At 36.6% G+C, this 26387-nt stretch overlaps 1 protein-coding gene across 5 annotated transcripts in view; it reads right to left on the bottom strand.

The window, feature by feature from the left end:
- The window catches only part of LOC122563237 (neuron navigator 1), a 653551-nt gene that overhangs the window by 85320 nt on the left and 541844 nt on the right, over positions 1-26387 (bottom strand). For 4 of the 5 annotated variants that reach the window (XM_087973627.1, XM_087973628.1, XM_043716845.2 and 1 more), the window contains 4 exons: positions 20776-21210; positions 7418-7459; positions 4646-4767; positions 298-483 (listed from right to left, as the gene is read on the bottom strand). In XM_087973627.1, coding sequence (XP_087829753.1) covers positions 298-483; positions 4646-4767; positions 7418-7459; positions 20776-21210 — 785 coding nt within the window. The remainder of the gene's footprint in view (positions 1-297; positions 484-4645; positions 4768-7417; positions 7460-20775; positions 21211-26387) is intronic. The other variant, XM_087973629.1, reaches the window with a different exon arrangement.

Raw genomic sequence — 26387 nt, 5'->3', positions numbered from 1 at the left:
TTGGAGGATGGGTGTGGACTTGTTGGGCCAAATAGCCAGTTTCCACACTGTAGGGATTCGAATTGGCTTGTTAATGCATTGGGATTCTGATGTTATGGAAGGTGCCAAACAACTATACATTCAGAGCATTGTTTCTTCCTGGCTTTAACCCTGAGAGAATTATTCAAAATTCAAGGTATCTTGTACAAATCACCTACAAACTAATAATGACTTATGCGACTATGTAATCATGCAACATCAAACAAGATAAATATATTTTACATAATATTGGCTGAAAGTTTGAACATTCACTCCTACCTTCATCCACAGGATCCCTAAATGATCCAGAGCGGATCATTCCTTTTGGTCTTTCTGCCAAAGAAACTGTGCTTCCCATCTGCAAACTTCCATACAAATCGAAAGAGGAATCATGAGTTGGAATGCTGTTTGACCGCATCATTTTCGGGGTGGGGCTGCCCAGTTGGGACACTCCAGTGGGGCTTGCTGTTAATAAAGCAACAATTACCTTCATTAAAACAGCACATTGCAAAGTGAGAACAAGGTGGGATATGTTGTGAGAAACTATACAGAGAAATTAAAGGAAAAGATCTGGCAGAGTATTTTGCACTTGAGTAAGGTTGCTTATTAACCTGAATCTCATTTGTTGAACTGGACCAGGTATTTCCCTAGCTTTACCTCTGTTGTTGTTTATAAGGTGACAGTTATGTTACTTCAAATTCTGTTGTCACTGTCAGTAAACTTGCTTTAACATTTGTTTGACAGTTACACACTGGCAAACTGGTAAATGAACAATACATATCACCACAAAACTAATTTCATTCTTGAGGCATATACAAATACGAAAAAGACTATAAATGTCAGACTGAAGTAAAAAAGTTTGTTAAAAATACAGCAAGACACATTCCCTTGGACTTTTTTACAAACATGGTGCACCGCACAACAGACCATTTTTATAAGGCATGGCAGCCCTACTTGAGTTATTTGGATATAGATTTATCAGTTATCCTAACTAGGACGTTTGTCTAACCAGGTTGGTTAGATTTGTCAAGCCCTGGGCCCTGGAGGGAGTCTCCTGAGTTAATACAGGTATCTATACAATGTTCCCATTCCTTTGTTTGGGAGCTTTGCGCCGAGCATAGCTGTTCTGTATTTTGAGGTTTTTTATTTTTTTTTTGCTTTTCTTTCTTTTTTGTTGGTGTTGCTTTGCACAGTGTTAGGGTTTGTTTTGTATTGTAGGGTAGGTTAGTAGACAGTAGTTGTATTGTAATTTGTGTTTTTTTTTGTTTTTATTATACTGATATTTGTTATTGATAGTATTTTTCAATAATTTTATAGGTTTGTAAAGTTAAAAAAAATTGCAAAATAAATATATTTAAAAAAACAAAAAAAAAGCAAGAAACATTTGCAACATTGTATCCTCAGCTATCTTAGAAGAGTTCTGGCTTTAATGAGCTTAAGACTTTTCAGGGTCATTTATCTAAGCAACATTCATATTGGCGACTTATTTAAACTTTGCCACCTTTCTTTTTAATGCCAATCTCAAAACAACTGACTGTATAATGAACATGCTTTCATTACAGTTAACAATAATTAAAATGTTGTTCTAGCAGTTTGAACTTGCGTGTGCTACAAACTTAATACAGAAAAGGGTGCAGCAATTTAAGACTCTGTTAATCAGTTTTGATAGTGTACAAATGTGAAGAAAGTAAGATGCTTCACTATTCAGTACAACAGTTTGTAAATTTGCATATCCACACTTGCAAGTGTTATTACAGCACAGCACTCAAATGCAATTACATGAAGTTATTATCTTTTTGCTACTTCTTAGGATTTGTGTTGCAGATGCTTTTCATTCAGGTATAAAGGTAAAGATCTGTGAACAAGATCATATGTAACCAATGCAAGTCCCATGTTCCAGTTTGTAATCATTGTTTGGCATGCATTCCTTTGAATGTCACATCTTTTACACACTGACTACTCTGTGAGAAAGAACCCTTCGTCATGTCTCACATGAACGAATGAGTCTTCTGATCTCAGCAAACTGTTCATTCCAGTATCACTTCATCATACTGCCAAATAAAACAAATGTTAGACTTACAGAAGTCAAATTCTGCCTTTCAAAAATGTAACAAGATAGCTGCTTCTGCCAATGAAATTAATTCTGAAATTTAGGAGAATTTGAGAAATTCCAAACTGCACACAAAACTGTTTAAGATTTCAGTGCACAGACAGATATTGTTACAAAAGGCAGTGTTATAGTAATTACATTGCTTAAGAACAATACTGACCTAAACTTTGATATTTGGTGTAACACCTCTTAGAGATCATTAAATATATTTGATGGCAAGAAAATAAGCTTCTGGAAATAGAAATATAGAAACAGAGGAACAGGATTAAGCCACTCAGTCGTTAAGCCTGCTCCACCATTAAATGAGATCATGGGCCTAATTCACTATATCTGCCTTTGGCCAATATCTCTTTACACCTTTGCTTTACAAAATAAAATCTCAGCTTTAAAATTAACAACTGACCTAGCACCTATTGTCATGGGATTGTGGAAGAGTTCCAAAAATCTACCATCCTTTGGTGTGAAGAAGTGTTTCCTAACATCACACCCAATTCACAGATTGCGTCCCCTTGTTTCTGAATCCCAAACCAATGGAAATAGTTACCTAACTGGCCTTTTCTTGTTAATATGTTGAAGACTTCTAAATTCTAGAGAAAACAGGCCTAAAATGCTACAACTAAAAAAGAATTGCGGATTTTGGAAGACAGAAACAAAATTGCTGGAAAATTTCATTAAGTCTATCAGCATCTGTCGAGAAAATGCAGAGTTGTCTTTTTGGGTCCAATGACTCTTCTTCAGAATGCAATTTGTACAAATCTTTTCTTATACAAATTTGTACAAATCTCTTCTTAACCCCTAACATCCAGGTATCATTCTCGCAAACCAACGTTGTATCCTTCCCAAATTTTAGTGCCCAGATCTGTTCACAGTACTCCAAGGGAGTCTATCCAGGGTTTTTGCATAACTTCTGCAACCTCAAGCCCTCTAGATGTAAAGGCAGCATTCCATTAGCTTTCTCTTGTTTATTTGCAGTTCCCATTTAAAATACCACAAAAATCTATGCACCCAAACCCCTAAATATCTTTGGACATTCATTAATTATAACTTCTTACCATCCAGAAAACAGCCTGATATATCCTTTTTTGGTCCAAAATGGATAACCTTGCAGTTACTTACATTGAACTCCATTTGCCATAGTTTTGTCCATTCACTTAGACTAACTTCGTAATTTTAAGCTATCATCTACATTGTCTATAATGCCACTTACCTTTGTGTCATCAGCAAATTTACATATGACTTTCTATGCCATTATCCAAGAGACATCAATCATAGACAAGTTATTTGTTGTTCACATTTATACTGAGATTTTATTTTTATTTCCTTTTAAAACCAAAATGATCTCTGAAAGTGGAATGCTTCAAATGCTTGAAATCTGAAATACAAACAGAACTTGCTGGACTTTGCAAGTCAACATTTCCAGCATTTTCTGCTTGTACTAATCACGTCAAATACTTTAATTCTAAAAAGGTACTTTGACGTATCGAGTTTTCAGTTTCTACACAGTTAGGAAAGGGGCGTTTCTACTGAAAAAACCCTTTTTGAGAAACAGTTGAAAGCATTGCAAGCAACAGGTTATTTTTATGGCAAACTAGAAGATGGTGAGTTTTTGACCTGCAGGATACAATGGGGATTCCTGAGATCCTGTTCTGTAAATTGTGAGCAATGATTCCAGCAATAATATTATCATTCACTTCTTCCTACCATTTGCAAAGTGCAATAATCATGCAAACAAAAGCACATCTAGCAGCAGCTGTGGAGATGAAAATAGAGTTACCATTTTGAATCTGATATGACTCTTCTTCAGAACTTAATAACTACACTTTTTTGGTAGCAGGATTATACCATGTGCATTTAGTTATAAAATTCAGAGAATTGAAATGCCTATCTATCAAAAATATGGCGCCGTGTCAGATACTTGTATGGAAATGTTATCAGATATTTTATCTTATGATATTTAAGTTGTAAAGTTAGTCAAGTTATGCCTTTAAGACATCTTAAACAGAGACACAGTAAAATGGGAGCAGCATTAAATAAAACTTGTTATTTTTAATATATTCTACACTCACCTGGTTCAGGGCTGAAATGGTTAATTTTCAAAATAGCTAAACAAATTAATTGGTAAAAAAGAAAATCTAAAATGCAGCTTCTGGATGTAGATTTGCGCGCTGAGCTGGAAGGTTCGTTTTCAGACGTTTCATCACCGTACTAGGTAACATCTTACCTGAGAAAAAGAACAGGAAATGACATCACCGTAGGAAATGATGTCAACACAGGAAATGACATCACCAAACCAAGGAAACCCAAACACAAAAATAGAAAGTGGGCTACACACCAGTGCTTCATTCAGTGGCTCACTGAAGATGTTACCTGGTATGGTGACGAAACGTCTGAAAATGAACCTTCCAGCTCACTGAGCAAACCTACATCCAGAATCTCAATGTGAGCTACAAATTTTCTCCAAACCCGCTAAAATGAAGTTTTTCCTACAATTTATTTGGTAATCAAAAATATACTGACCCAAGTTTGATAATGGAACTGCTGACGGGGAAGAGAGTAACTGACTATCCGAGTCTATAGGACCTCCAATAGAACGTGCATGGAGCCATTCCTTGTCTTCCTGCTGTGAACTTGTTCCATATCTATAAATGAGGGGAGGCCATGTACAAATGAGTTAGATCTTGACAAGTGTGTAAGCCATGCTAAGAATGTGAAAGTTAATGGAGTAAAAACAGACGTTAATATTTCAGTTCACAATTTCAAAATGTTTGTTATCACTAAATGAGCTTGAGACAAGATCACTTCAAATGTTGCACCATTAATGTATTAATAATAGAACAGTGTGAACTTTACTATGTAACTTGAGGAACTCCGAGTCAAACAGATATTTTTGAGCAACCAGTTTTTGGTTGCTTGCTGACCCCCATGCCATTTTATACGGAGTTCCCCAACTCCCCCAGAATTAACATGCTTTTGATTGAAAGAGAAACAACATAGTTAAACCAGAGAGGAAGGAGAACATTGTCAATTCATTGCTCACATTTCAGAAATAACACATAAGAAAAACGTCAAACTCTAAGTTTTCTGTTTAGAAAGCAAATATCTCTTGTTTGGGCTATTGCTGAGCTACACAGAACACAAGTGTGTCTGTCCTCGATCTCAGGTATGCGAATGAACTAACTTCAACAACTGTCTTTCCTGTGTGTGCTCGGTATCTACAATGCCCAAGTATAGCAAGTGAAGACATATAGTCCACAAAGGAAATAAAGTACTTTCTGACATATGGGAAAAGCAAAACTTGCATACTTGTCTTGTTTTAGCCAATAATGAGATGTGGAGAAAGACATTAATGCTAATAACACTTCGATCTGGTGTTGAATCAACTGCTAACATAATAGGGCCCAATCCATTACAGTTCATAAGATGCATCGAGCATAGAGGGTAGTTGCTATGTTGCTGATACTACCACCACCGGGTTATTAGCAATCCAGAAATAAAAATAAAAAGTATTGGAAACATTCAGCAAGCCAGGCCCAATCTGTGGGAAGTGAAGTTGAGTTAAGTTCCAGTGAATGGAGATGGCCAGTTAAGTTTTGAAACTAGAAAAATAGTAGATAAGACATGAGATGTTAAGATGCATTCACTGTGCTTGATTATACATGTAAGATCATTAGACCAATACAGTGTTAAACTTCTAAATGTGTCTTCAAAATATTTATCTATACACAAAACAGTTTGACAGGGATGAACAGTGGGAGTGAAATGGCTTCTCTAATTCAGGAAGTTATATTCATGTGGGTGCAGTTGATTGTACTTTCATATTAGTGATTGCATCTCAATAACGCATTAGCAATGCTACTTTCATACAGGGACTAATTTCTAAACTTAGAATCATCTGGGATAAACCTAGCAAGATGGCTACATGAACTAATAATCAAAGTCCACTCCAAAGTATATCTTGTTTATGGGACGTACTCATCCTGCTACAGAAATTCCTCAAAGTCAAAAGCCAATAGAACATATCAAGCAAGTTTTATAATTAGGAGCCAAAGTGACACCATTTGTTTTAGCCAAGGAAAGTTTCACTTTCAATATTGATGAATCCCAGTGAAATAAATGCACCTGTTCATGTTTTAAGTATTCAAAGCATTATGCAGCAAAAGCATTGTAGAAGTGTGAGTTATATGACTAGTCTTTGTATTCATGCTTTCCAAGTCTTCAAGCTTTTAATTGAGAAAGTATCCAGGAAGAATTATCTCATGACAAATTGCTTAGGAATTTAGCTGAAGTTCATCCACTTTGTAACTTTCAATCCAGGCAAAATGAGGCTGATAAATATGAAGCAATTTGGAGATAACTTGTTACAAAATAAGAAAAACAAAACAATGCATCAACATCAAGTATATGTACGTTATATGAGATGGTTATGGATTATATGTATGTTAAATGAGATGGGTATGGATCATGTGAGGTCCACATTGCAACACACAACAGTTTTATCAATGGATTTGTTTAGTTTGTGAATTAATGACTGAAACCCCATTTGCTTGTGCCAGTTCAGATTTACTTAAAACTAAACAGATGCAAAGAGGGTGTGGTTGCCATTTTGGTCTTCTTTCATAATCTGTAGGATAGACATAAAATTGTGGGATTTACATGGTTTTTCAAAAAAAATTCTCACTCCTCCTGAAGTTTAGGGGACAAGTACGTGAACATGGGTTACCAAGCCCCAGTTCAGCTGTTCATGTGCAAGACTCAACACTCTAATTTCAGTTTTCTACTCTGTAAACATAACAAATTGCTCTGGAGGTCTAGCTAGTGTCTTTCACAAACTTTCTCCTCTGTAGTGACCTCAATGTTGCTTCAGCTGAGAACAGCTAATACAGCACAATACAACACAAATCAAACCGGAGGTCTGTATTGTTCACCGACTTCTTGGACATTAGCAGACATGTATTGTGATTTTGAAGTACGATTTTCAGTGGCATAATTAATTAAATTGAAATGAATCAATCATATTGCTGAGACCATATTTTTGAAGTGTAGTGCAACCTGTCTTAATCATAATTATTTTATTCTTCAATATTACGTTGTAATTTCAGATTTTTGATCCAGGGATGTTATTTAAAAATTGCTCAACAGGGTGTCTGGTTTTGTCTGTACATTAATCAATAGACATCAGTCAACCCAGGTTTCAAATTCAGTTTCTCTATTGTGCCATGACATATAGTGATACAGGAACTTGGTCTGGAATTTAGAGTTTGCAACAAACCGCACGAAATGGTAGTTTACCTTAATCCTTTTTTCGGCAGAGTATTTCTGTCACGTTGTGCACTACAAAAACAAACATGGAACACTGATACAACATCATATACAAGAACAGACAAAACATCTACAACTTAAGTACACAGTTACTAACAAACAACTGATGAGAAAAGAATGGATGCAATTTTGATGGGAATATGACTAAAAACAAAAGTGGAGGCACACATTACATTCATACCCAGTTAACCAATATTACTTCAACTTTATTGACACTTTGATTTTACTGTTTATTTCTGTTGCTCTATTTCCAGCATCATCCTCAGAAAATTCAGCTAGTCATCTATTAATCTCATGTTTGGGACAGCTGTTTCAACATGCATCAAGCCTGACCTAGAACCACTTTACCAACAGTGTTTTTGTCTGTTTTCGTTGGATGAATCCTTCATCAAGATAGTCTTCAAGTTGAGGGCCTACTGACCAAATCCAGATCAAATAAACAGCATGATGCACTGTAGCACTAACAATTCATGTTTCTGCATTACAGATTTCCTCAATGGTTTTATATAAACGTACCTTAAATTAATCAAAAACTATACTTGGGACTCATTTGCATTTATTTTTTAACCTTAAAGTCTGTAGTTCATTTTTGGAAAAAGAACAGAAGTGCAATTACAAAGCAATGCTAAAAGACTAGTAAAACAAGACATCTTGATTTTTACTGTTTTGTGTTTCAAATTCAAAACCTGTTCCTTTGTGAAGAAGTTCAAAGGATAAAATAACATTTAACTAATCTAAACATTCACAAAATTCGCAGGGAAATACTCAACTAATAGGCAAATTATTCTGAATTTATTCTGTCTGAGTTTTCCCTCAGCAGATGGGCTGTTTTTATGGGGTCAGGGAGAGAAATCATATGCCTTGGTACTTCCTCTGTTACTGAGCCCCTCTGTTATCTGCCAGCCAGCCAATCTTCTATCTATGCTCATAGTGTTACCCCCATACCGTGATCTCCCCTACCTTGTGCAATAACTTTTTTATGCAGAACCTTGTCAAATGCCTTCTGGAAATTCAAGTACAGTACAACAATGGGTTTACCTTCACCCACAAATCTTCCTAAGTGACTACAATTTCACTAAATACCTCTCTTCTTTCAAGTTCTGAAATTACCGTTATTGCGTTTTGTTTCCCTTGTTGTGCAAGACAGAATTATTAAAGCTATCATTTACTTTCCATTATTCCTCCATTTTGACTTTATGGTGGACCAATAATCACTTTAAACTTCTCCTTTTTAGAATCCTGTAGAAATTCTTGCTATCTAATCATGTGCTTTTAGCTTCCTCCCATACCCCAGCTTATTAGCCTTGATTATCCTTCTAAAGGTTCTCTGTTGTGCTTTATATTTTGACCAGTCATTTGGCCTTCCACCCACCTTTATAGAATAATATGCTTTTCCTTTAAGTTTGATGCTGTTTTTACTTTTTTTTAAGCTTGGATGTTGGGTCTGCCCCTTGGAATTTTCCTTTATTGTATGAAGGTACCTATTGAGTACTCAAAAATATCTCCTTAAAATATCTGTCACTATTTCTTTACTGATCTCAGTTCACTTCAGCTAGCTCAGCTTTCATGCTCACTTACATAGTTGCCCTTTTATAAGTTTAAAATATCAGCCTTGGACCAACTTTTTTACCTTTCAAGCTGATGTAAAATATATTGATGCTATAACTGTTGCTGGTTAGAGGTGCCTTTACTTTGATGTCACTAATTAATCTGTCACAGTGCACAATACCAAGTCTATTATAACCTGATCTCTGGTCAGTTCATTAATATACCACACTAAGCAACTCTCTCAAAAGTGAGCTCATGGCAAGGCTAATATCACCAATTTGATTTTTCCAGTTATTATGTAGGTTAAATTAATCCATAATTATTCCTGTCCCTTAATCACATCAACCCAATATTTCTCCTTGTGTAATTTGTCCTACATTGTGGTTAGTGTCAGGGAAACTGTGGATCACTCTCACGATAACTTATATCTTATACACACACACACACACACTATTCTTTTTTTAAACAAAGTTTTTTTGATTTTTCCAGAGGATGTGTCTATTTATAAAGCCCATTAAAAGCTCAGGTTTCACTATGATATACTTTACAACCACAGCTTTTACAGACAATTGCACACATCTTGGTCATTTGTATCATGCAGCTATTCCTTTGACCCTGGACTGATTCAATATCTGGACAGCAACAATATTTCACAAAAAGCACAAGTAGTAATAATTCCATATGGAAATGGGAATATCTTGAAAACATCAACATATTGTATTGTATTTAACTTTCACCAGTTTAACTTTCCAAGATAAAATATGGCTAAAAACACTTTCAGTAAATGAGCAACAATGCATTGACCATCAAGAATGTATTATTTCAATCCAAGGAAGAGTGGCATTTGGTAATGGAAAAAATACTTTGCAACTGAGTAATATATTTTTGTTATGTTAAACTGAAACTAACCATAATTAAATAATGCCCAGTCTGGAGCTATTAATTGAATTGCAAAATACCACTGATTCTAGAACAGGGCACAGAATATTTATTTTTGGGTTGCTACTTCTTTGCTTTCAGAAATTCCTTATTTGAGTTCATGGATAGAGCATTTAGACATGCACAAAAACAGAGTTCAAGAAGAATTCCACAATGTCCTCAATAATCATCATCAGCATATTATGTAAACCTCTGAGGTCCATGTGGGGCAGCAGCCTCCAGAACTATTTGTCAATGCTGCAGTCTATGTCGGCACATTTATCATGGAACACATGCACAGCCTCGCATCTCAGAGTGAAGGTTTATCTTTGACTGTCCATCAAATGTAAAGCCAGGCACACAAAGTATTATTTTCATATCTCCCACAGTATTTAAATTGCCATCATTTCAACAGGTATAAAAGTTAACAATGAAACATTAGTTTTTCATTTCACTGAAACATACTAATAAACCAACACATTAAACACACCTTCCACAGTCTAATGAGGTCACAGATTGCATTCCCATCACATATGCACAATCCTGGCAGATATTAAAGCAGTTACTTCTTTGTCTGACATCTCAGGTTTGACTTCAAAATTCAACCTGCTAGAGTATACATTGCAATAACATTCACTGCATCTTCTCCAGAAAGTAGCTCCTGAACACAAGCAAGCTTAATTTGAGATTCCAGATTTATTTGCAAGTAACTAATCACCTTAGTGATTTTAAGCGTTCCTGGTTCCCAGTTAGCTGAATGTTCATTTTGTTGACACGAGTACAACAGTTCACTTATTTGAAAACTCTTTCTTCCTTTACTTTTGCAGTTCTCCCTCTCTTCACATCCCTTCCATCCTTTCACTCTCTTCCCACCACTCTCCATTCCTTTGTTGTTTTCCCATTTTCGCCCATCTCTCTTACATTGCCCCTTTCTCCAAACCCCTTGCAGTCTCCAACTCCCACCAGATAACTCTTATAACCTTTATCTCTGACACATCCCTTGCAACTTCCCCGCAACACCATTAGTAACATCGATTGTAGGGACACATCTGCAAATGACAGATGGACATAGCAAATGGCAGATTATATCATGAAGGGTACTTCTTTTTCTAAACAAAAATCATTAAATATAAATAATACAGGGGCTTGCTCCAGAGCAACTGCATCTTGATGTTTGGAAATTTGTCCCAGAGTAGAGCACATTGTTGTGAGCACATGGAGGCCATTGAGAGAGGGGCAGTGGTGCCTGAGCCTTGGCCCTGCTGAAACCTAGGACCCTCTTGTTTGGCACCACTTGCAGCCTTTTCTCCTAGCCCTGGCTTCTGGTGAAGTAAGGGCAAATAGAGAGACACTTTCTGATTGCTTTATTGAAGAACAATGGAATGGTGAATTTATTACTCAATATAACTGGCAATCAATTATAATGCTATGTCATCCATCATTATAATATTGCAAAGTATCATATTGGCCTCTTTCTGCTCCATCACCCGATTCAGTTTATTTTAATTCAAGTAGAAGAGTAAAGACGGATTACAATATGGCTGCAAAGAAAAATAACAAAACCACTAATTATAGAATTCAATGCCATCATTTTCAATGTAGCAAGTTGATTTTCATTATGTGTGTATCACTATACTATTGCTCCTGATAATGTTACTGGGCTAGTAATGCAAAGGTCTGTGCTAATGCTGTGGAGACCGGAGTTTAAAGCCTAGTATAGCAGCTGGGGGAAATGAATTCAATTAAATAACTCTGGAGTTAAAAAAAAAGTAGTTTGAATAACAGTGATGACTGAATTGCTTTAGAAACCCATCTGCTGCATTTATACACTTTCAAGTAAGGATAGACAAACTACTCTGTTGCTTCAAACTGCTATGGACAAGTCAAAGAAAAATAAAACCAACTATCGACCAGGAATAGTTTACCCAGTTAGTCCTAGAAAGTCCACTTCATTAACATTATGAGATTTGTGCCAAAACTGGGAAATCTGACAAACATAGCAACACTCTGACATATACTAGTCCATTGAAATGTAGAACACTCTGACTCACTCAGTTAGAAAAGTTTGTTGTCAGTTCAACTGCTGTGTATTTTTGGCTATTCAAGGGTACTGTCTATAATCAACCAGCTCAGACATGTAAAATCCAAAACAAAAGGATTGGATGTCACATACTTAAAAATCCTGAATGTGCTAATAACTATACTGACAACAAATTAAGTTAATCAGTTGAGTTTGTAACATGATCTATTTACCTTTGCTACAATGGCATAGATTAATACACAGAAATTCATTCTCTACACAAAAAATGAATATCTTCACAATTTGTGCCAGTTTTCATTTGCCAAGGAGCTCGAGGGCCAGTAGCTCACTCTTCCTTTTTCCATGGCAACACCTCAGCAAGAGTCAACTTGATAATTAATCAGGGCCTTTTCCTCTTGTAGTATAAATTGTGATCACCTGAAATTTACATTCTTGTATTTTGTCCTGATGTTTCAATCAAAAATTATTGGCCAAAAGTCTTCCCTCATTATGACCCACATTTGTTGACGAGTCCTCCTGGGCTTCTTATTAGGACTATTTCTTTGCCTAATGGAGATTAATGACCTAGACACTTGTGAACAGGGCACAATTTTAAATTTATGTCTGATCCAAAAGCAGTGTGATGTTTGGGGTCATTAGTGTAGAATTTCATAGCATACAAACACATTGGTGGAATGGATGGCAAAGTGGCAGATTAATATCAATGCATAGAAGTGTAATTTGATCAGATTTGATAGGCAGAACATGGAGAGACAAAAGTAAAATAAAGGGCACAATTCTGAGGGTGATGCAAGAGCAAAGGACTGTGTGTCTAATAATTCTTAACTCTTTGATGCTGCCTGGACAGGTTGAGAGAGCAGTTAATTTCGCATACAATCACTTCAACTTAGTTAAATGATGATTGAGTACAACAGCAAGAGTTGTCAATGCTGTGGATCACAACAATGGATCACCTGTGGGCATGTTGAACTTCTTCATGACAAAGTGTTTTATTTTCTTAAAAGAAAGAGCAAGATAGATGACTGAGAATATCAATTCAGTGATCACCTGGAGTGGAAATATAGAATGTCACACCTTGTAGAGTGCAAAAGCAGTTTTAAAGAATGAAATTGCAAACGTTAAAAGGTGGAAGACAAACTAGTCCCCTCTTCTCAGCAAAAATACATACCCTGTGGGTTAAATTCCAGATCATGGGCATGAGGCAAGGGACACAACTGTGTTTTCCCCTTTAAGAATATACAAAAGCAGGGATTAAAAACCAATTCCAACTCTGGTCTCTACATGTTAGTGGATACTCTGAAGGTCACAGCAAATCATGCCTACACTTCAAATAAAAAGGAAGTCTCTCTACTGTGTGCAAGCAAGTGAACCATAGTCATAACGAAATAGAATTAAGGCCTTTCATCTTGACCTGCAAAGTCAAGCTTTTCAAACATTCATTCACTCACCTAAAATCAATGCTATTTGTGTCTGTTGCAAAATATTTCTTCTTCCATTTAGTAACTAATAAATTCACTCTTTTGCTAACTCAAGAAAGCTTGATTAAATTGGCTCCTTTTAAAACATAAACACATTTAATTGAAAGAAAGATTTCCAAAAGGGAAGGGATCCTCTTGAGACTTGTTACAACCAACAATGATGGCAGATTAATAAAGGGGAGACAGCTCATCCTCCTTTACCTGGGAGTGTGACAATTTGAGATGTCTGTCCCATGTGAAATGGTAATAAATAGGAGAACATTGCCCAAGGGCTGGTGATAACAGTGGTTATGTTAATTTGTGGTCAACTGCAATATTGTGTCCAGTTGCAAATACCACACTTTAGAATAAAAAAAATGGAGGCAAGAAAAAGCGTGTATGTTTCCAGGGATAAGGAATTTCAGTGGCATAGATACACTGGAGGAACAAGGACTATTTTTTCTTGAAAAGAGAAAGATGGAAGCTGATTTGATGGAGGTATTCAAAATCAAGAGGCACCTGAACAAAATATGTTCCCATGGAGACATCAATAACAACAGAGCATAGATTTTAGGTAATGGGCAAAAGTAGTAAGGAAGTACGAAAAAAAACTTTTATCACACAAGTGATTAAGATCTAGAACTCATTTCCTGCGAGCATGGTGGAGGTAGGTTCAATCAAGACATCGAAGAAGAAAATTGTAATATTATTATCCAAAAAGGAACAAAGTGAAGTCTCAGAGGAATTAGATGGAAGAACAGCTTAGATCCTGCTGGTGAGAACATACAGATGTGACTTGTTACAAGAGCAGTAACTTTTAGACATGAGTGCATGAAGCAGCTACACAGAACAATAAGTCCAATAAGTCTTCACAAACATTTTCGATGTATCCAGAGAGAGACACATGAACAGGCAGGGAGCAAAGGGATACAGATCCTTAGAAAATAGATGGCAGATTTAGATAGAGGATATGGATCAGTGCAGGTTTGGAGGGCTGAAGGGCCTGTTCATGAGCTGTCATGTTCTTTGTTCTAGAAGCCAAAATACACTAAGGATTTGGAAAGTAATTGGAGCACAGGGCAGTTTAAACTGGTTTGAATTAGTCTGAAACTGTTAAAATGTTTAAGTATGTGCAAAACTATCACACAGTGAAAGGGGGCCAGGGCTCGACCACCAGGGACTAATCATGTGCCTCTTCATATAACCATATGAAGGCAGACCCAAATACCGAAGCCTGTGTGTGCACGCGTGTGTGTTAAAAAAAAACAAGCAGTAATGAGCACAGAGCGAAAGGGAAAACTATAATTGGAGACGCAGTGAGGACATTGGAATAAAAAGAGCAGCACACCAAAGTTGAAACATGAAAACAACAGTAAAAAAGAATGAGACAATCTAATAATTACTGCTTAATTCTGTTAATTGTTTTCCTTTTATACTTAAAAAAGTATCTTCAATTTGTTAGAATTTGGAAGTCTCATGTCAACTCTTTTGTGATGTCTGAAACAACTAAATACTTAACACCATTCATCAGAAACTGAAATGGACCAGCCCATATAAATTCTGTGACTACAAGAATATTTCAGGGGTAAGAATGTTTTGGCAAAGAAACCCACAGAATGCATGAGCAATTTTCCCACTACTGGCCTTCATGTTCTGAGAAGTATTGCACTTGATTTTGAGAGTTGCATTCATGTTCCTATAATCTGTAGATGTTTGGCAATTCCATCCAGTTAGGTAAAAACAATGACTGCAGATGCTGGAAACCAGATTCTGGATTAGTGGTGCTCGAAGAGCACAGCAGTTCAAGCAGCATCCAAGGAGCTTCGAAATAGACGTTTCGATTCAGTTACAGAGTCATAGAGATGTACAGAATGGAAACACAGCCTTCAGTCCAACTCATCCATACCGACCAGATATCTAAATTAATGTGGTCCCATTTTCCAGCATTTGGCTCACATCCCTCTAATGCCTTACTATTCATATACTCATCCAGATGCCCTTTAAAATGTCAAAATTGTACCAGCTTTCATTACTTCCTCCAGCAACTTATTTCACTCTCTGCATGAAAACGTTGACCCTTAGGTCCCTTTTAAATCTTTCCCTTCTCACCTTAAACCTATACCCTCTAGTAAACAGTACTCAGACTCCAATCCCAAAGGCCTTGTCTTGATAAATTCAAGCTGACTACCTTTGAAAATATTGCATGCCATAACGTGCATAAATGTAACCATTAACATTAAACTAATGACATAAGCCAAAGGTCGCATTAATTAGACACAAAAAAATTGCAGATGCTGGAATCCAAAGCAGATAGGCAGAGGGCTGGAAGAACACAGCAAGCCAAGCAGCATCAAGAGGTGGAGAAGTCAATGTTTCAGATATAACCCCTCTTCAAGCCTCCTCAAAGGTCACATCATTAGCAATTAAAACGAGATTAATTAAAAGCAAATCCCAAATGAGAACAAAAACCAGAAATTCTGAAGGTTCACTGGGCTCAAAATGTTAGCTCTGCTTTCTCCCAACAGATGCTGTCAGACTTGCTGAGATTTTCCAACAATTTCTGTTTCTGTTTTTAGATTTCTAGCAAGCACAGTTTTATCCAAAGATAGACTTGTGTTTTTCCAGTTTATTTGACTGCATCCACTTGTCACAGTCACCCAACAACTATTTCAATATTCCAGTCCTATATAAAGTTAAGGTTAGTTAGCAATGCTGCTTTGGTTATCTGCAATTAATTCAGGAAGATTTAGTGAGTTTAGATACATTTCATTTAATTGACTGAAAAATAGTTGCCATGCATGAAGGTGGTCATTAAAGGATGGTTCTAGCTTCTGAAGAACAGAATCTCCTTAAACTTAATTATACAAAGCAATATATATGAGAGAGAAAGCAACATAGAATATCTAACATCCAATTTAACATGTCTATATTTGCTCTTTTCTGTACATTTTACAATTTTGCAGGACATCTAACAAATTTATGAATCACAATTTCACAAAACTGTAGAGAGCAGATTGAATTCATACATATTTTAATGGAATGTATAGATATTTGGGTAGTTGACAGGTCCTGATTCAACTCCAACAGTCCTACTACTGCTATACTACTGCATGACTTTACTGGATTCAGATTTGAATCTTGATCTGGAGTTGTTGTCTAAATTTAAAGAGATTTACAATTACATGTAGATGTTAGAAATAAAATAGTGGCAATCATCATAGCACATCTAAGAAATGCTTTTGGGGCTCTTAGTTTTATGTAGAAAGATTTCTCAAGGTGCAAGCTCAATTATAAAATGATACTGAACATTAATGAGGCCAAGTACAAGTACCAAAGGTCACAGACACAGTGATCTTCAATTTAAAGGAGACAGTTCTTCAGATTTCAGAATTTCAATTCACATTTCAATTGTCACTTCCATGCACCAATATATTCTGGAAAGGAATGAAATTAAATCAGAGTTTGAATGTTGAAGACTATATTGAGAAAGAACTTCTTCACCCTGAGGGATTTTAATCTATGGAATTCCTTGTTTAGGGAAGTAGTTGAAGCTACTTCAGTAAAATTTTAAAGCTAAGGTAGATTTTATTTTGAATAATAAAGAAATTAAGGGATACGGTGAGAGCACGGGTAAGTTGATCTAGGTCCACGAAATGATCAGCCATGATGTTATTGAATGACGGAGCAGACTTGAAGGGCTGGATGGCCTACTCCTGCTCCTAGTTCTTATTACTCATTATTATAACGCTTCTTAAATCGATTGCAGATAGCAAAAGCAGCATCCACAAATAAACTTGGTTTATCAACAGAATGGAATGTTGTAAAGTTTGATACGAAACTATGGCAAATGGATGCTGTCAAAGGAACAACAGCTTTAAACTGGGAAAGCACAAATCTCTATGTTGGGCTTTACGTTTTGAATAAATGAGACTTCTAGGCAAAATTGTCCTTTCTTCACTTTGATGGTATTTTTATTCAAATACTGTATACAACAGTGCATAGTTCTGGAATGCTATGCCAATCATACTTATGTAGCTAACTACTCGAGTGTGGCAAGATAATTATCGAAATATTGTATTCCCACTTAAAAAAAGAGATTTTGAAAAGTTCTATTTTGATTGCAAGTTATTAAATCCTAAAAAAAAAGTTAAACCTTTTTCACATAAAAAAAAGTTAAGTAGAATCCTAAATGACTAAGACTTGTCAGAAGTTGTCTTTGAGTCAAGAGTCTGTATGCATTTTTCATAGAAAATGATTTCTGCTTTTTTATTCAAATACATAATAGGCATGGTGGAATTAAAGAACAGAAGTTTTAAATACTTATGGTCTATACTTTCCTGAATAAATTTTGTTCACATTCAGAGACTTCATATTTTAAAGTGTATTAAGTGCTAAGAGAAACACATTACTTTGTGTTAATCTTCTATGTCAAAACTCTGCTGTATCGTGTCAGCATATGATTGAATAAATACAACTTCCAGTAGAGATTGTAGAATGTAAGGAATGCATAGGGTTATATAGCAGGAATAGAATGACAATTCGATAGCTGCTTTATCTAATACTGCAAATTCTAGTCCATTTCTCCAGTTATTCCTTTGACAACAGAATCCAAACTTGCAACCTTGACCACTAGAAGGATCAGGGCTGCAGATCCATAGGAACATTACAATTTTTAAGTTTCCCTCCAAGCCACACATCATGTTGATTTGGAAGCACATTGCCGTGCTTCCACTGACTGTACCTATCTGTTTGGCTTGCCAGTGGTTCAAGAATGCAGATCAATGACACCTTCAAGGGCAACTAAGGATAGGCAATAAGTGCTGGCTGAGCCAAGAATGCCCACATCCTTTGAATGAACTTAAAAAAGGTTGCTGCATTTCTTATAAAGGGACAATAATCATGTGCTCTCTGTAAATATAATTCCTTGAAAGTGAAGTCACAGATAGATAGGATAGTTAAGAAGGCATTTGGTATGCTTGCCTTTATTGGCCAGTCCACGGAGTAGAGGAGTTGGGAGGTCACTTTGAGGCTGTACAGGGCATTGGTTAGACCACTTTTGGAATACTGCATGCAATTCTGATCTCCCTGCTTTGGAATGACATTTTTGAAACTTGAAAGGGTTCAGAAAAGCTTTACAAGGCTGTTGCCAGGTTGGATGATTTGAGCTATAAAGAGAGGCTGAATAGGCTGGGTCTGTTCTCCCTGTAGCGTTGGAGGCTGAGGGGTGACCTCAGAGATTTTTAAAATCATGAGGGATATAGATTGGGTAAATAGACAAGGCTTTTTCTCCAGGCTGGGGGGAGTTCAAAACCAGAGGGCATAGGTTGAAGGTGAGAGGGGAAAGATTTAAAAGGGACCTCAGGAGCAACATTTTCATGTGGAATGAGCTGTCAGAGGAAGTCATGGAGGCTAGTACAACTGCAACATTTAAGAGGCACCTGGATGAATATACTAGGAAGGGTTTAGAGTGATAGGGCCAAATGCTGGCAAATGTAACTCGATTATTTAGGATTTCTGGTCGATATGGATGAGTTGCACCGAAGCGTCTGTTTCTGTGCTGTACATCTCTATGATTCTATATTTTCACAGCACTAAAATAATTAGGGAACATGCATCATAACAAATTGACAGTTTTATAATAGAAGTTAAATGTTGTGGACCAAACTTGATCCTTAAGCAAAGGTACATTTACTTATACTCAATTAGATTTTCCTGTCGAAAACGTAGCATGTTTTTTCCACTTTAAAAATACACAAATGTGAAACACTGATCCTAAATCCTTTACCATACTGTATTTTAAGAATATAAAGCATTAGTGATTACGTATGGTACAGTGATTGCTACTTAAAATACTTTTTCACGCTTTGATGAATGAAACCTGTTAAAAGTATGCAGATATATTTTTATAGATTTAACTCTATTGTTCTACTTGATGGATACCTATAGAAGCAATTTTCTTGTGCAAGAAACACAACACAGGCAGTTTAAAGCATTATAAAATATTACTGATTTGTGAATTTTAATACTATCAATTATGTGTGAACTTTGTCAAGCACGAACAATGAAAACAAGTCCAGCTTCTTCTGATGCCTTTCTACAAATCTGATCAGGTGCTTATCACACATTTGTCATGCATTAAATTTAGAAGCTGTGTTCATTTAATATAGGTAAAAAAATTGCACATTCCTACTGACATGGAAAGTAAACTCATCTAGATCAATCTATTAAAAGGTTTACAACATCAGTAGTAATATCCTGTGGAAAAAAAAGCATAAAAATTTGTTCAAGCAACAGATTCATAGATCCTGATTAATTGAGAGAATATATACATGACATTTTCTGTATCCTGGGAGCCTCCTCTCAGTAAAGGCCAACATAGGCAATGAAATTTATCATTGCCTCCAATGTGCCAGACTTTGGCTGACTGAGAAAGAGAACATTTGAGAAAGAACTCAAATCGGAGACTAATGGTTTACCAGGCAGTTGTGATCCGTGTATGGCCTGACGACGTGGGAAATGTACAACAGATGCTTCAAAAGCATTGGGCAATTACCAAATGCAATGCATTTACAAGACCTTGCAAATCCAGTGACAAAAATGATGGTCCAACAGCAGCATCCTTTACCATTTCAGCTTGCTCAGCATTGTGTTGCTAATCAAACACAATGAGCTCCACTGGTTGGGACACATTATTCATAGCTCTGACCTCCAAAGCAATTGCTCTACTCTGAAATTCAGTTTTAGCAGGCAATGCCAGAAGGATATCAAAAATGCTTTAGCGGTGTCCTCAAAACGTCCATGAGAAGGTCAAGCATACCCACCAAGTTCTGGGAGGGTTTGTGATTCTTGAAAATGGAGAAGACTCGTTCAGAATAGTATAAAATGACTACAAAAGGAATGTGCACAGACTAAGCCAAGGCATTGGAGGGAGTGCATGAGCATTCAAAACAACCATCCAGCCAACCCTTCAAGCACCACTTGTATACACATGACAGAGTCTTCAGTTCGCACAATGAATCTGCAATTCTTCAAATCTTGTGTTCTATAGTTCAAGCAAGACATCCTCTATCCTGATTGACTACTTAAGGAGAAAATTTAATTAAAATGACAACTCAACTTTTCATTGGCTGAGAGCTTAAGAGATCACTTGTGGTTCAAATATTTGACATTATTTCACATTTTGAAATAGCTATAAACATATTTTAATTCAACAATGTAAAATGACTCAATGCTCTATTAAATCAATCTAAAATAAAAGAGTTGAAATAAATTAGCATTATCCACCTTAAAGGTTGCCAAAGATACTGCCTTATTGTATCCAGTTCCATACCTCTAAATCAAACTTAGTCAAATTACTCACATACCTCTCCATTTGTGAGAATCTGGAACTCCCAGTCCATGTGAGCCCACTGTGATCCTCTTCCCTTGAAAGTGTACCACTCGCAGAGAATGAACAAGGAACACTCAATGGGAGATCCAACGATTCCATGCTGGTATGTAGGCTACTAAGTTTAGGGTACATTAGACTTTCTTTGTTGCTTGTGAAATTACTAACTAGACCAAGGCCCTGACTAAAGGTACTAGAATTTACATTAAGAACAGGGGCAGGACTAGGTGTTAAACATGGAGCCAAACTGATTGCAGTTGACTGGACATCAGGGGCTTTGGTCACAGTTTCATTGGCAACATTGCTAGTCATAGAGACATGTCCTGAGGTTGCAGAGTCCAAGCTATTCGAGTTGATTTTGTCAATATTGGCTATTGGTGGTGGTTTGCTGATTCCTTTTGAACTTATCACCCTGGTGTGGAAGAGAAAAAAACACACTTGGTTAATGTAATATAAAGGGAAATTTGAAATAGATCTTGGATGAACATTGAAAAGAAACATGGCGCTTTCTCACTAATCATAAAGTTGAAAATGAAAACCACTTAAAATCAGACATCAATACTAATCAGTTTAAAAGCATGTAAAAATATTAAGATATTTGAGTTCAGTTGTAAATTATTGTTTTTAGCTTAACTAGATTGTAGATGAGCTACAATTCTAATTAACTTCTTAGAAAGGTGACAATGTGCATTTTAATCAAGATTAGTGATGATATTAATCATAAACAAGATCATTTTCCACTGTTAATATATTAAGGATAGCATAATATTTCACTAAGTTTTAAAATAAAGACACTAAACACCATCTTTAACAGTACCACAACTAGGCACGTGGTGAATTTGAACACATTCTGATGAGCATTTTTTTTTTGCAATTCTATTATATAGCTGTAATTGTTGACAAGGCAGTTTTAAAATCAGTATCAATCCATATTAAAAGCTGCAGAAGAGAAGTTATTGATCAGATTAAAGATGAGAGATATTTTGCCATCTCTAGTAGTTAGTCTCAAAATATTTTGGATTTGCATGATTGTATCATTGAGATACCAAATGAATTCCTGGAGTCTTGCATAACGAAAAAAAGTCTTAATATCCAAAGAAAGCAGGAGTCATTTATGATTCTTATAAAGATGAAAAATTAAGATGCAAGAAGCTGCTTTGTTGTTCAAGTTAGTGCAAGTTGCAGCTGCAATTAACATTGCTAGCTAGGCCTTGCAGAGTGTAGGTACCAAGCAGAGATTTGGATATGTAGTGTAACAGAACTTATAATCACCTCATTGATCTGTTCAGAGCAAAAACATTTCCAACTCCATGTTGGCAGAGTTTTTTTAAAAATTGGATCAATTAACCAGAAAAATGGTACCATGGAACTTGTGATGACACTTAAAGCAAAGTACTTCTGCATAAATAAATTTAGAACACATTGAAGAATAAAGTAATCCAGAATGCTTTATGTCAAATGAAGTGCTAAGATTAGGCCTCAACAGTACAGGATTTGCACAGATATAGTCAGGCAGAGTTCATTCAACCCTTGTTACGATCCGTAGATGTTGACCTTTGTAGCCTCTAATTCCCTTTAGAAATGTCGGTGAACTTAAAACTCTCTGTACAAAAACAAAGTGTACTGCCAGGTGTGGATGGTCAACATTTTGAAATGTTATCTGCATCTACTGCATTTAGTGTATGAGTCTTAAATGACCAAACATATTTGCTCTACAGTCTATATTGTTTGTTCAATCCTGTGCACCCAGTTGTAAAGGTACCAGGAAGCATTTGTGGGGTTAGAAACTGAGGCTGTCCACTAATGAGGATAGTATGCCTTGCTCGATTTAAAATACAAACCATATACCAAAACATTGATTTTTGGCATTGGAAAACTGTAGTTGTTTTATAATTTGCAGTTCAAAGTTTCAAACACGAGGACTCCTTGAGTAAGTTAATAAAAGACAAAAGCAAGACACTTCGATGAAGGCATTAGAGGAACTGTATAAAAAAAAGCAAACACAACATTTTAAGCAAGGTTATGCATTTAAAACTGCTCGTAAATAAAAACAATGTATTAATAGAAAAGGAGAGATCATTTTTACGACACACAGGACAAGGTATAAAAGTTGCTTGTAATTTATTGTTATGTATTAGTAGACTGATCTCTTGGGAGTAATAAAAATGAATTATCTCCTTTACACATCAAGTAACTTAAATTTCCGACAGCAGCCAGCTTCATACAAACACTCTAAGTGGAACATAAATAATGCCCCATCTTGTACTGTGAATCAACACTGGCTGGGAAATGTGTTTTGTGTACTCCATTTATGTAGGACTCCTAATTAAGAGTCATACAACAGTTATCCTCTTAACTGTATTCAAAATGCACCTTGAACTTCATAATGCCAATGGACTAACCTAATGTTATAAACACAGCTTTCTGACATGGTAGGCTTATTGAATTTTACATTGAAGGGGAGACTCCACTTAGTGGCTGTAATGTCAGCAATGCAGAACCGAGCTCTTGCAGTCTATGAGACACAATGCAAACACGTGCTTCTGCCCACATGGGAGAGGATGTCCTGTTTGGATGAGCTGCCAATTAGACAGGCAGCAGCTATCCAGTTCTAATAGCAGCACCAAGACCAGAGGCTGTAGTCAGTCCTTGAGCAGGAACAATACTGGAGACTTGATGGAGGCAGGAAGGCCTTGCCAGGGCTAGTTGGGCAGGCACCAAGAGAAGGGATGAAAGGCATAATAGGTTGGGTGGGGGTGTTCAAACAAAGGGTTAACACTCCAGCTTTGGAGTGTATGCATCCTTACATTGGATACAGGCTGCCTGACTAGTGGGGAACCCCCATCCTCAACATTCTGAGTTTGCTTTCTCATGCGGCAAACCCCTCCTGTTTTCTTTCTTAAAAACAATTTTACTGTCAGAGTCAGCAGATAGCGCTTTCAAGTCCCTAATAATTGGCTCAAGCATAGTCACGCCAGCCCCACACCCCTACATAGCCACTGATTTATATTAAACAGCAAAGAGAAATAGGTGGCACACATCATGTTCCTTCCATACCACATTGTTACACACACGACCCATAACCCATTACTACAGAGGCATGAGATTCCAACCATTACACCTCAATACGGTAAAAATATAGAACAGCTATTGACCATGTTTTGTCTTTCATATTTGTTTCTAAATCTTCACTTTGAAAACTTATAACTGCCAAAATGGTACTGAATGGCAAACCATGATACATCAAATAACCCAATTGTAGTTAAAATGATAATTCATACTGAGTTGATGAGTTGGATGAGTCTTAAATTTTGTTTTTTATTGGAAACATTTTCCAATTTGGAGACATTACCCAATTAAACATTCCATTTCTAAATCACCAAATTTGCCACTGGGAGAGTGTTAAATTTAGTCCAATGTGTGTGTTTGCCAGAATCAGGATGTTAACGATATAGGGAATTAGTTGGCAGGTTTCCCCCTTCTCTGCGCCTTCTGTTTTGCTATAAATGTTCCTGATACTTTCATACTGAGGATTGACAGGAAAGACACTACGATTTTGGCTGTGCCTACTATAGACAGAGTTTAGTCTGCACTATTAATATGACATGGCTTTCCATTATAACTTATAATCATATACTGAATTATATTCTAACTCTCCCATCTCCAACATCTGGGACCAATATTAGCTTCATTCTGGTGCACAGTGAAGACTTATAAGCACAAACATTGTAGACCGACTCAAATCACTGTCAAGTGGTTGGCCAGTAGATGGCAAGAATAGGCATTGAAGTAAAGGTAAGTCAGAATCTTATGGCACAGTTGGATCATCAGGCTGTTGCTTCAACTAGCATTCAAAAGAACATGACTGCAGAGGCCCAGCATAGGCAAACTCAATGTCCTTGAGCTTGGAGAGAACAAAAACTTCAGCTACACTGCTCCTTCCTAAATGGCAGGAAGTGTGTCCTTAAAGTTACCTGATCAAGTGATAGAATACAGCATTTACATTGCTGGTTTGTTTAGCAGTTAAGGGTTTTGTTTTATTTATGTATAGGATGTGGACGTCACTGGCTAGGCCACAGTCGACTGCTCATTTGTAACTGCCTTGGAGGGGGTGGAGGAGAGTCGTTGCCTTGAACTGGAGACAAAAGGACACCTAAAGTTCACTGAGTCATAGTCATACAGCATGGAAACAGACCCTTCAGTCCAATTAGTCCATGCTGATCAGAGTCCCAAACACAACAGAAGAAATAATTATATAATTCCAAGTCAGGATCATGTAGGACCTGGAGGGGATGTTTTAGCCAGTGGTGTGCTCCCGTACATCTGTTACCTTTGCTCGTCTAAGCAGTGGAAGTCATAGGTTTGGAAGACACAGTTAAAGCAGCCTTGGTGAGTTACTGCTTCTTGCAGATGGTACACACAGCTGCTATTGCGCATCCATGAATGATGAAGGTGGCGGCTGGGTTCCAGTACCAAGGTGGCAATGGTTAAACTAGTATTGTTGATCCTACTATTTGTGAAGGCAAAGAGAATAGGTGAAACTAATGGTAAGAGTGAAAATACACCAGACTTTGCATCAAGAGTAACGATGATGCTAATAATATTCATCGTTATTATTACGGAGTGAATCAGATAGCAACTTCTGGAATATGCACACACATAGTTAAACCTAAACATATTCAAATTGTGCTCCACATTAACTTGCACCTCTATTATTTTGCTACCTCTCTAACCAGACCTCAATATTTCTACCAACCTAAGTTGTGCCACTACTCACCAGTTATTTAATGAACGCTGCTGGAAAAGCATTGGGATGCAAATGAATTTTAATGGCATCATTTAATTATTGTCAGCACAAATAGCTCTTAATAATGTTATTTTACAAGTGCAGCATTTTATTGTTTCAGAATTTAAGCTGTGTTAGTTTTTTCTTAAACAAAAACTTCAAGTGTCTCTCTGATATCTCTCAGTTACATCTTTCTTTCCAGAACTTTGTTTTCTGTATACAATTTTAATCAAATTTACAATTCCTGGTTTAAACCCTGCAAGCATCAGTAAGAAAAGCTCAGTTTGAATGATTATAGAGTGTTGCTGTTCGTTGTCCTGATCACCTGAAAATGGCACTGGATTGGATTATTAGCACAATGGCAGCAACTGTCAGTTTAAATATCAGCACAATCTCTTGTTGACAGCTGTCAGTATTGTGAAGGGTGGGCACTGTTCCTTTACTGCTAAGCACAAAGCCTGGTCAGTAAGTTTCAAAAGCACACATGCCTGTCTGATCAGTATGACACTTTGGGTGAGGTTACACACTTACATATGTTTAAGGTTTGCACAAAAGGAACAGTGTGACAGAAGGAGCCATGAATCACCCCAAAGCCATGTGATGACAGATCTCATGCAGGAGGCAATCAGCTTAAATGAATGGTTATTTATAGCTACCAAAGTGCATATGATAATAATTAATAAAGTGATGAAGATAGAGCACCACAGAGATAAGGCTGGAGAGTGGGACTAGCTGCATAGCTCTTTCCAGAGCCAGTCTAGACATGATGGGTCAAATGGCCTATTGTAAAATTCTGTGATTGT

This window comes from Chiloscyllium plagiosum, unplaced genomic scaffold (genome assembly GCF_037043375.1).
Source record: "Chiloscyllium plagiosum isolate Xiang-an unplaced genomic scaffold, Cpla_swu_hap1 HiC_scaffold_26, whole genome shotgun sequence".
In the NCBI taxonomy this organism is placed as follows: Eukaryota; Metazoa; Chordata; class Chondrichthyes; order Orectolobiformes; family Hemiscylliidae; genus Chiloscyllium; species Chiloscyllium plagiosum.
This window is presented reverse-complemented; position numbering and strand designations above follow the sequence as displayed.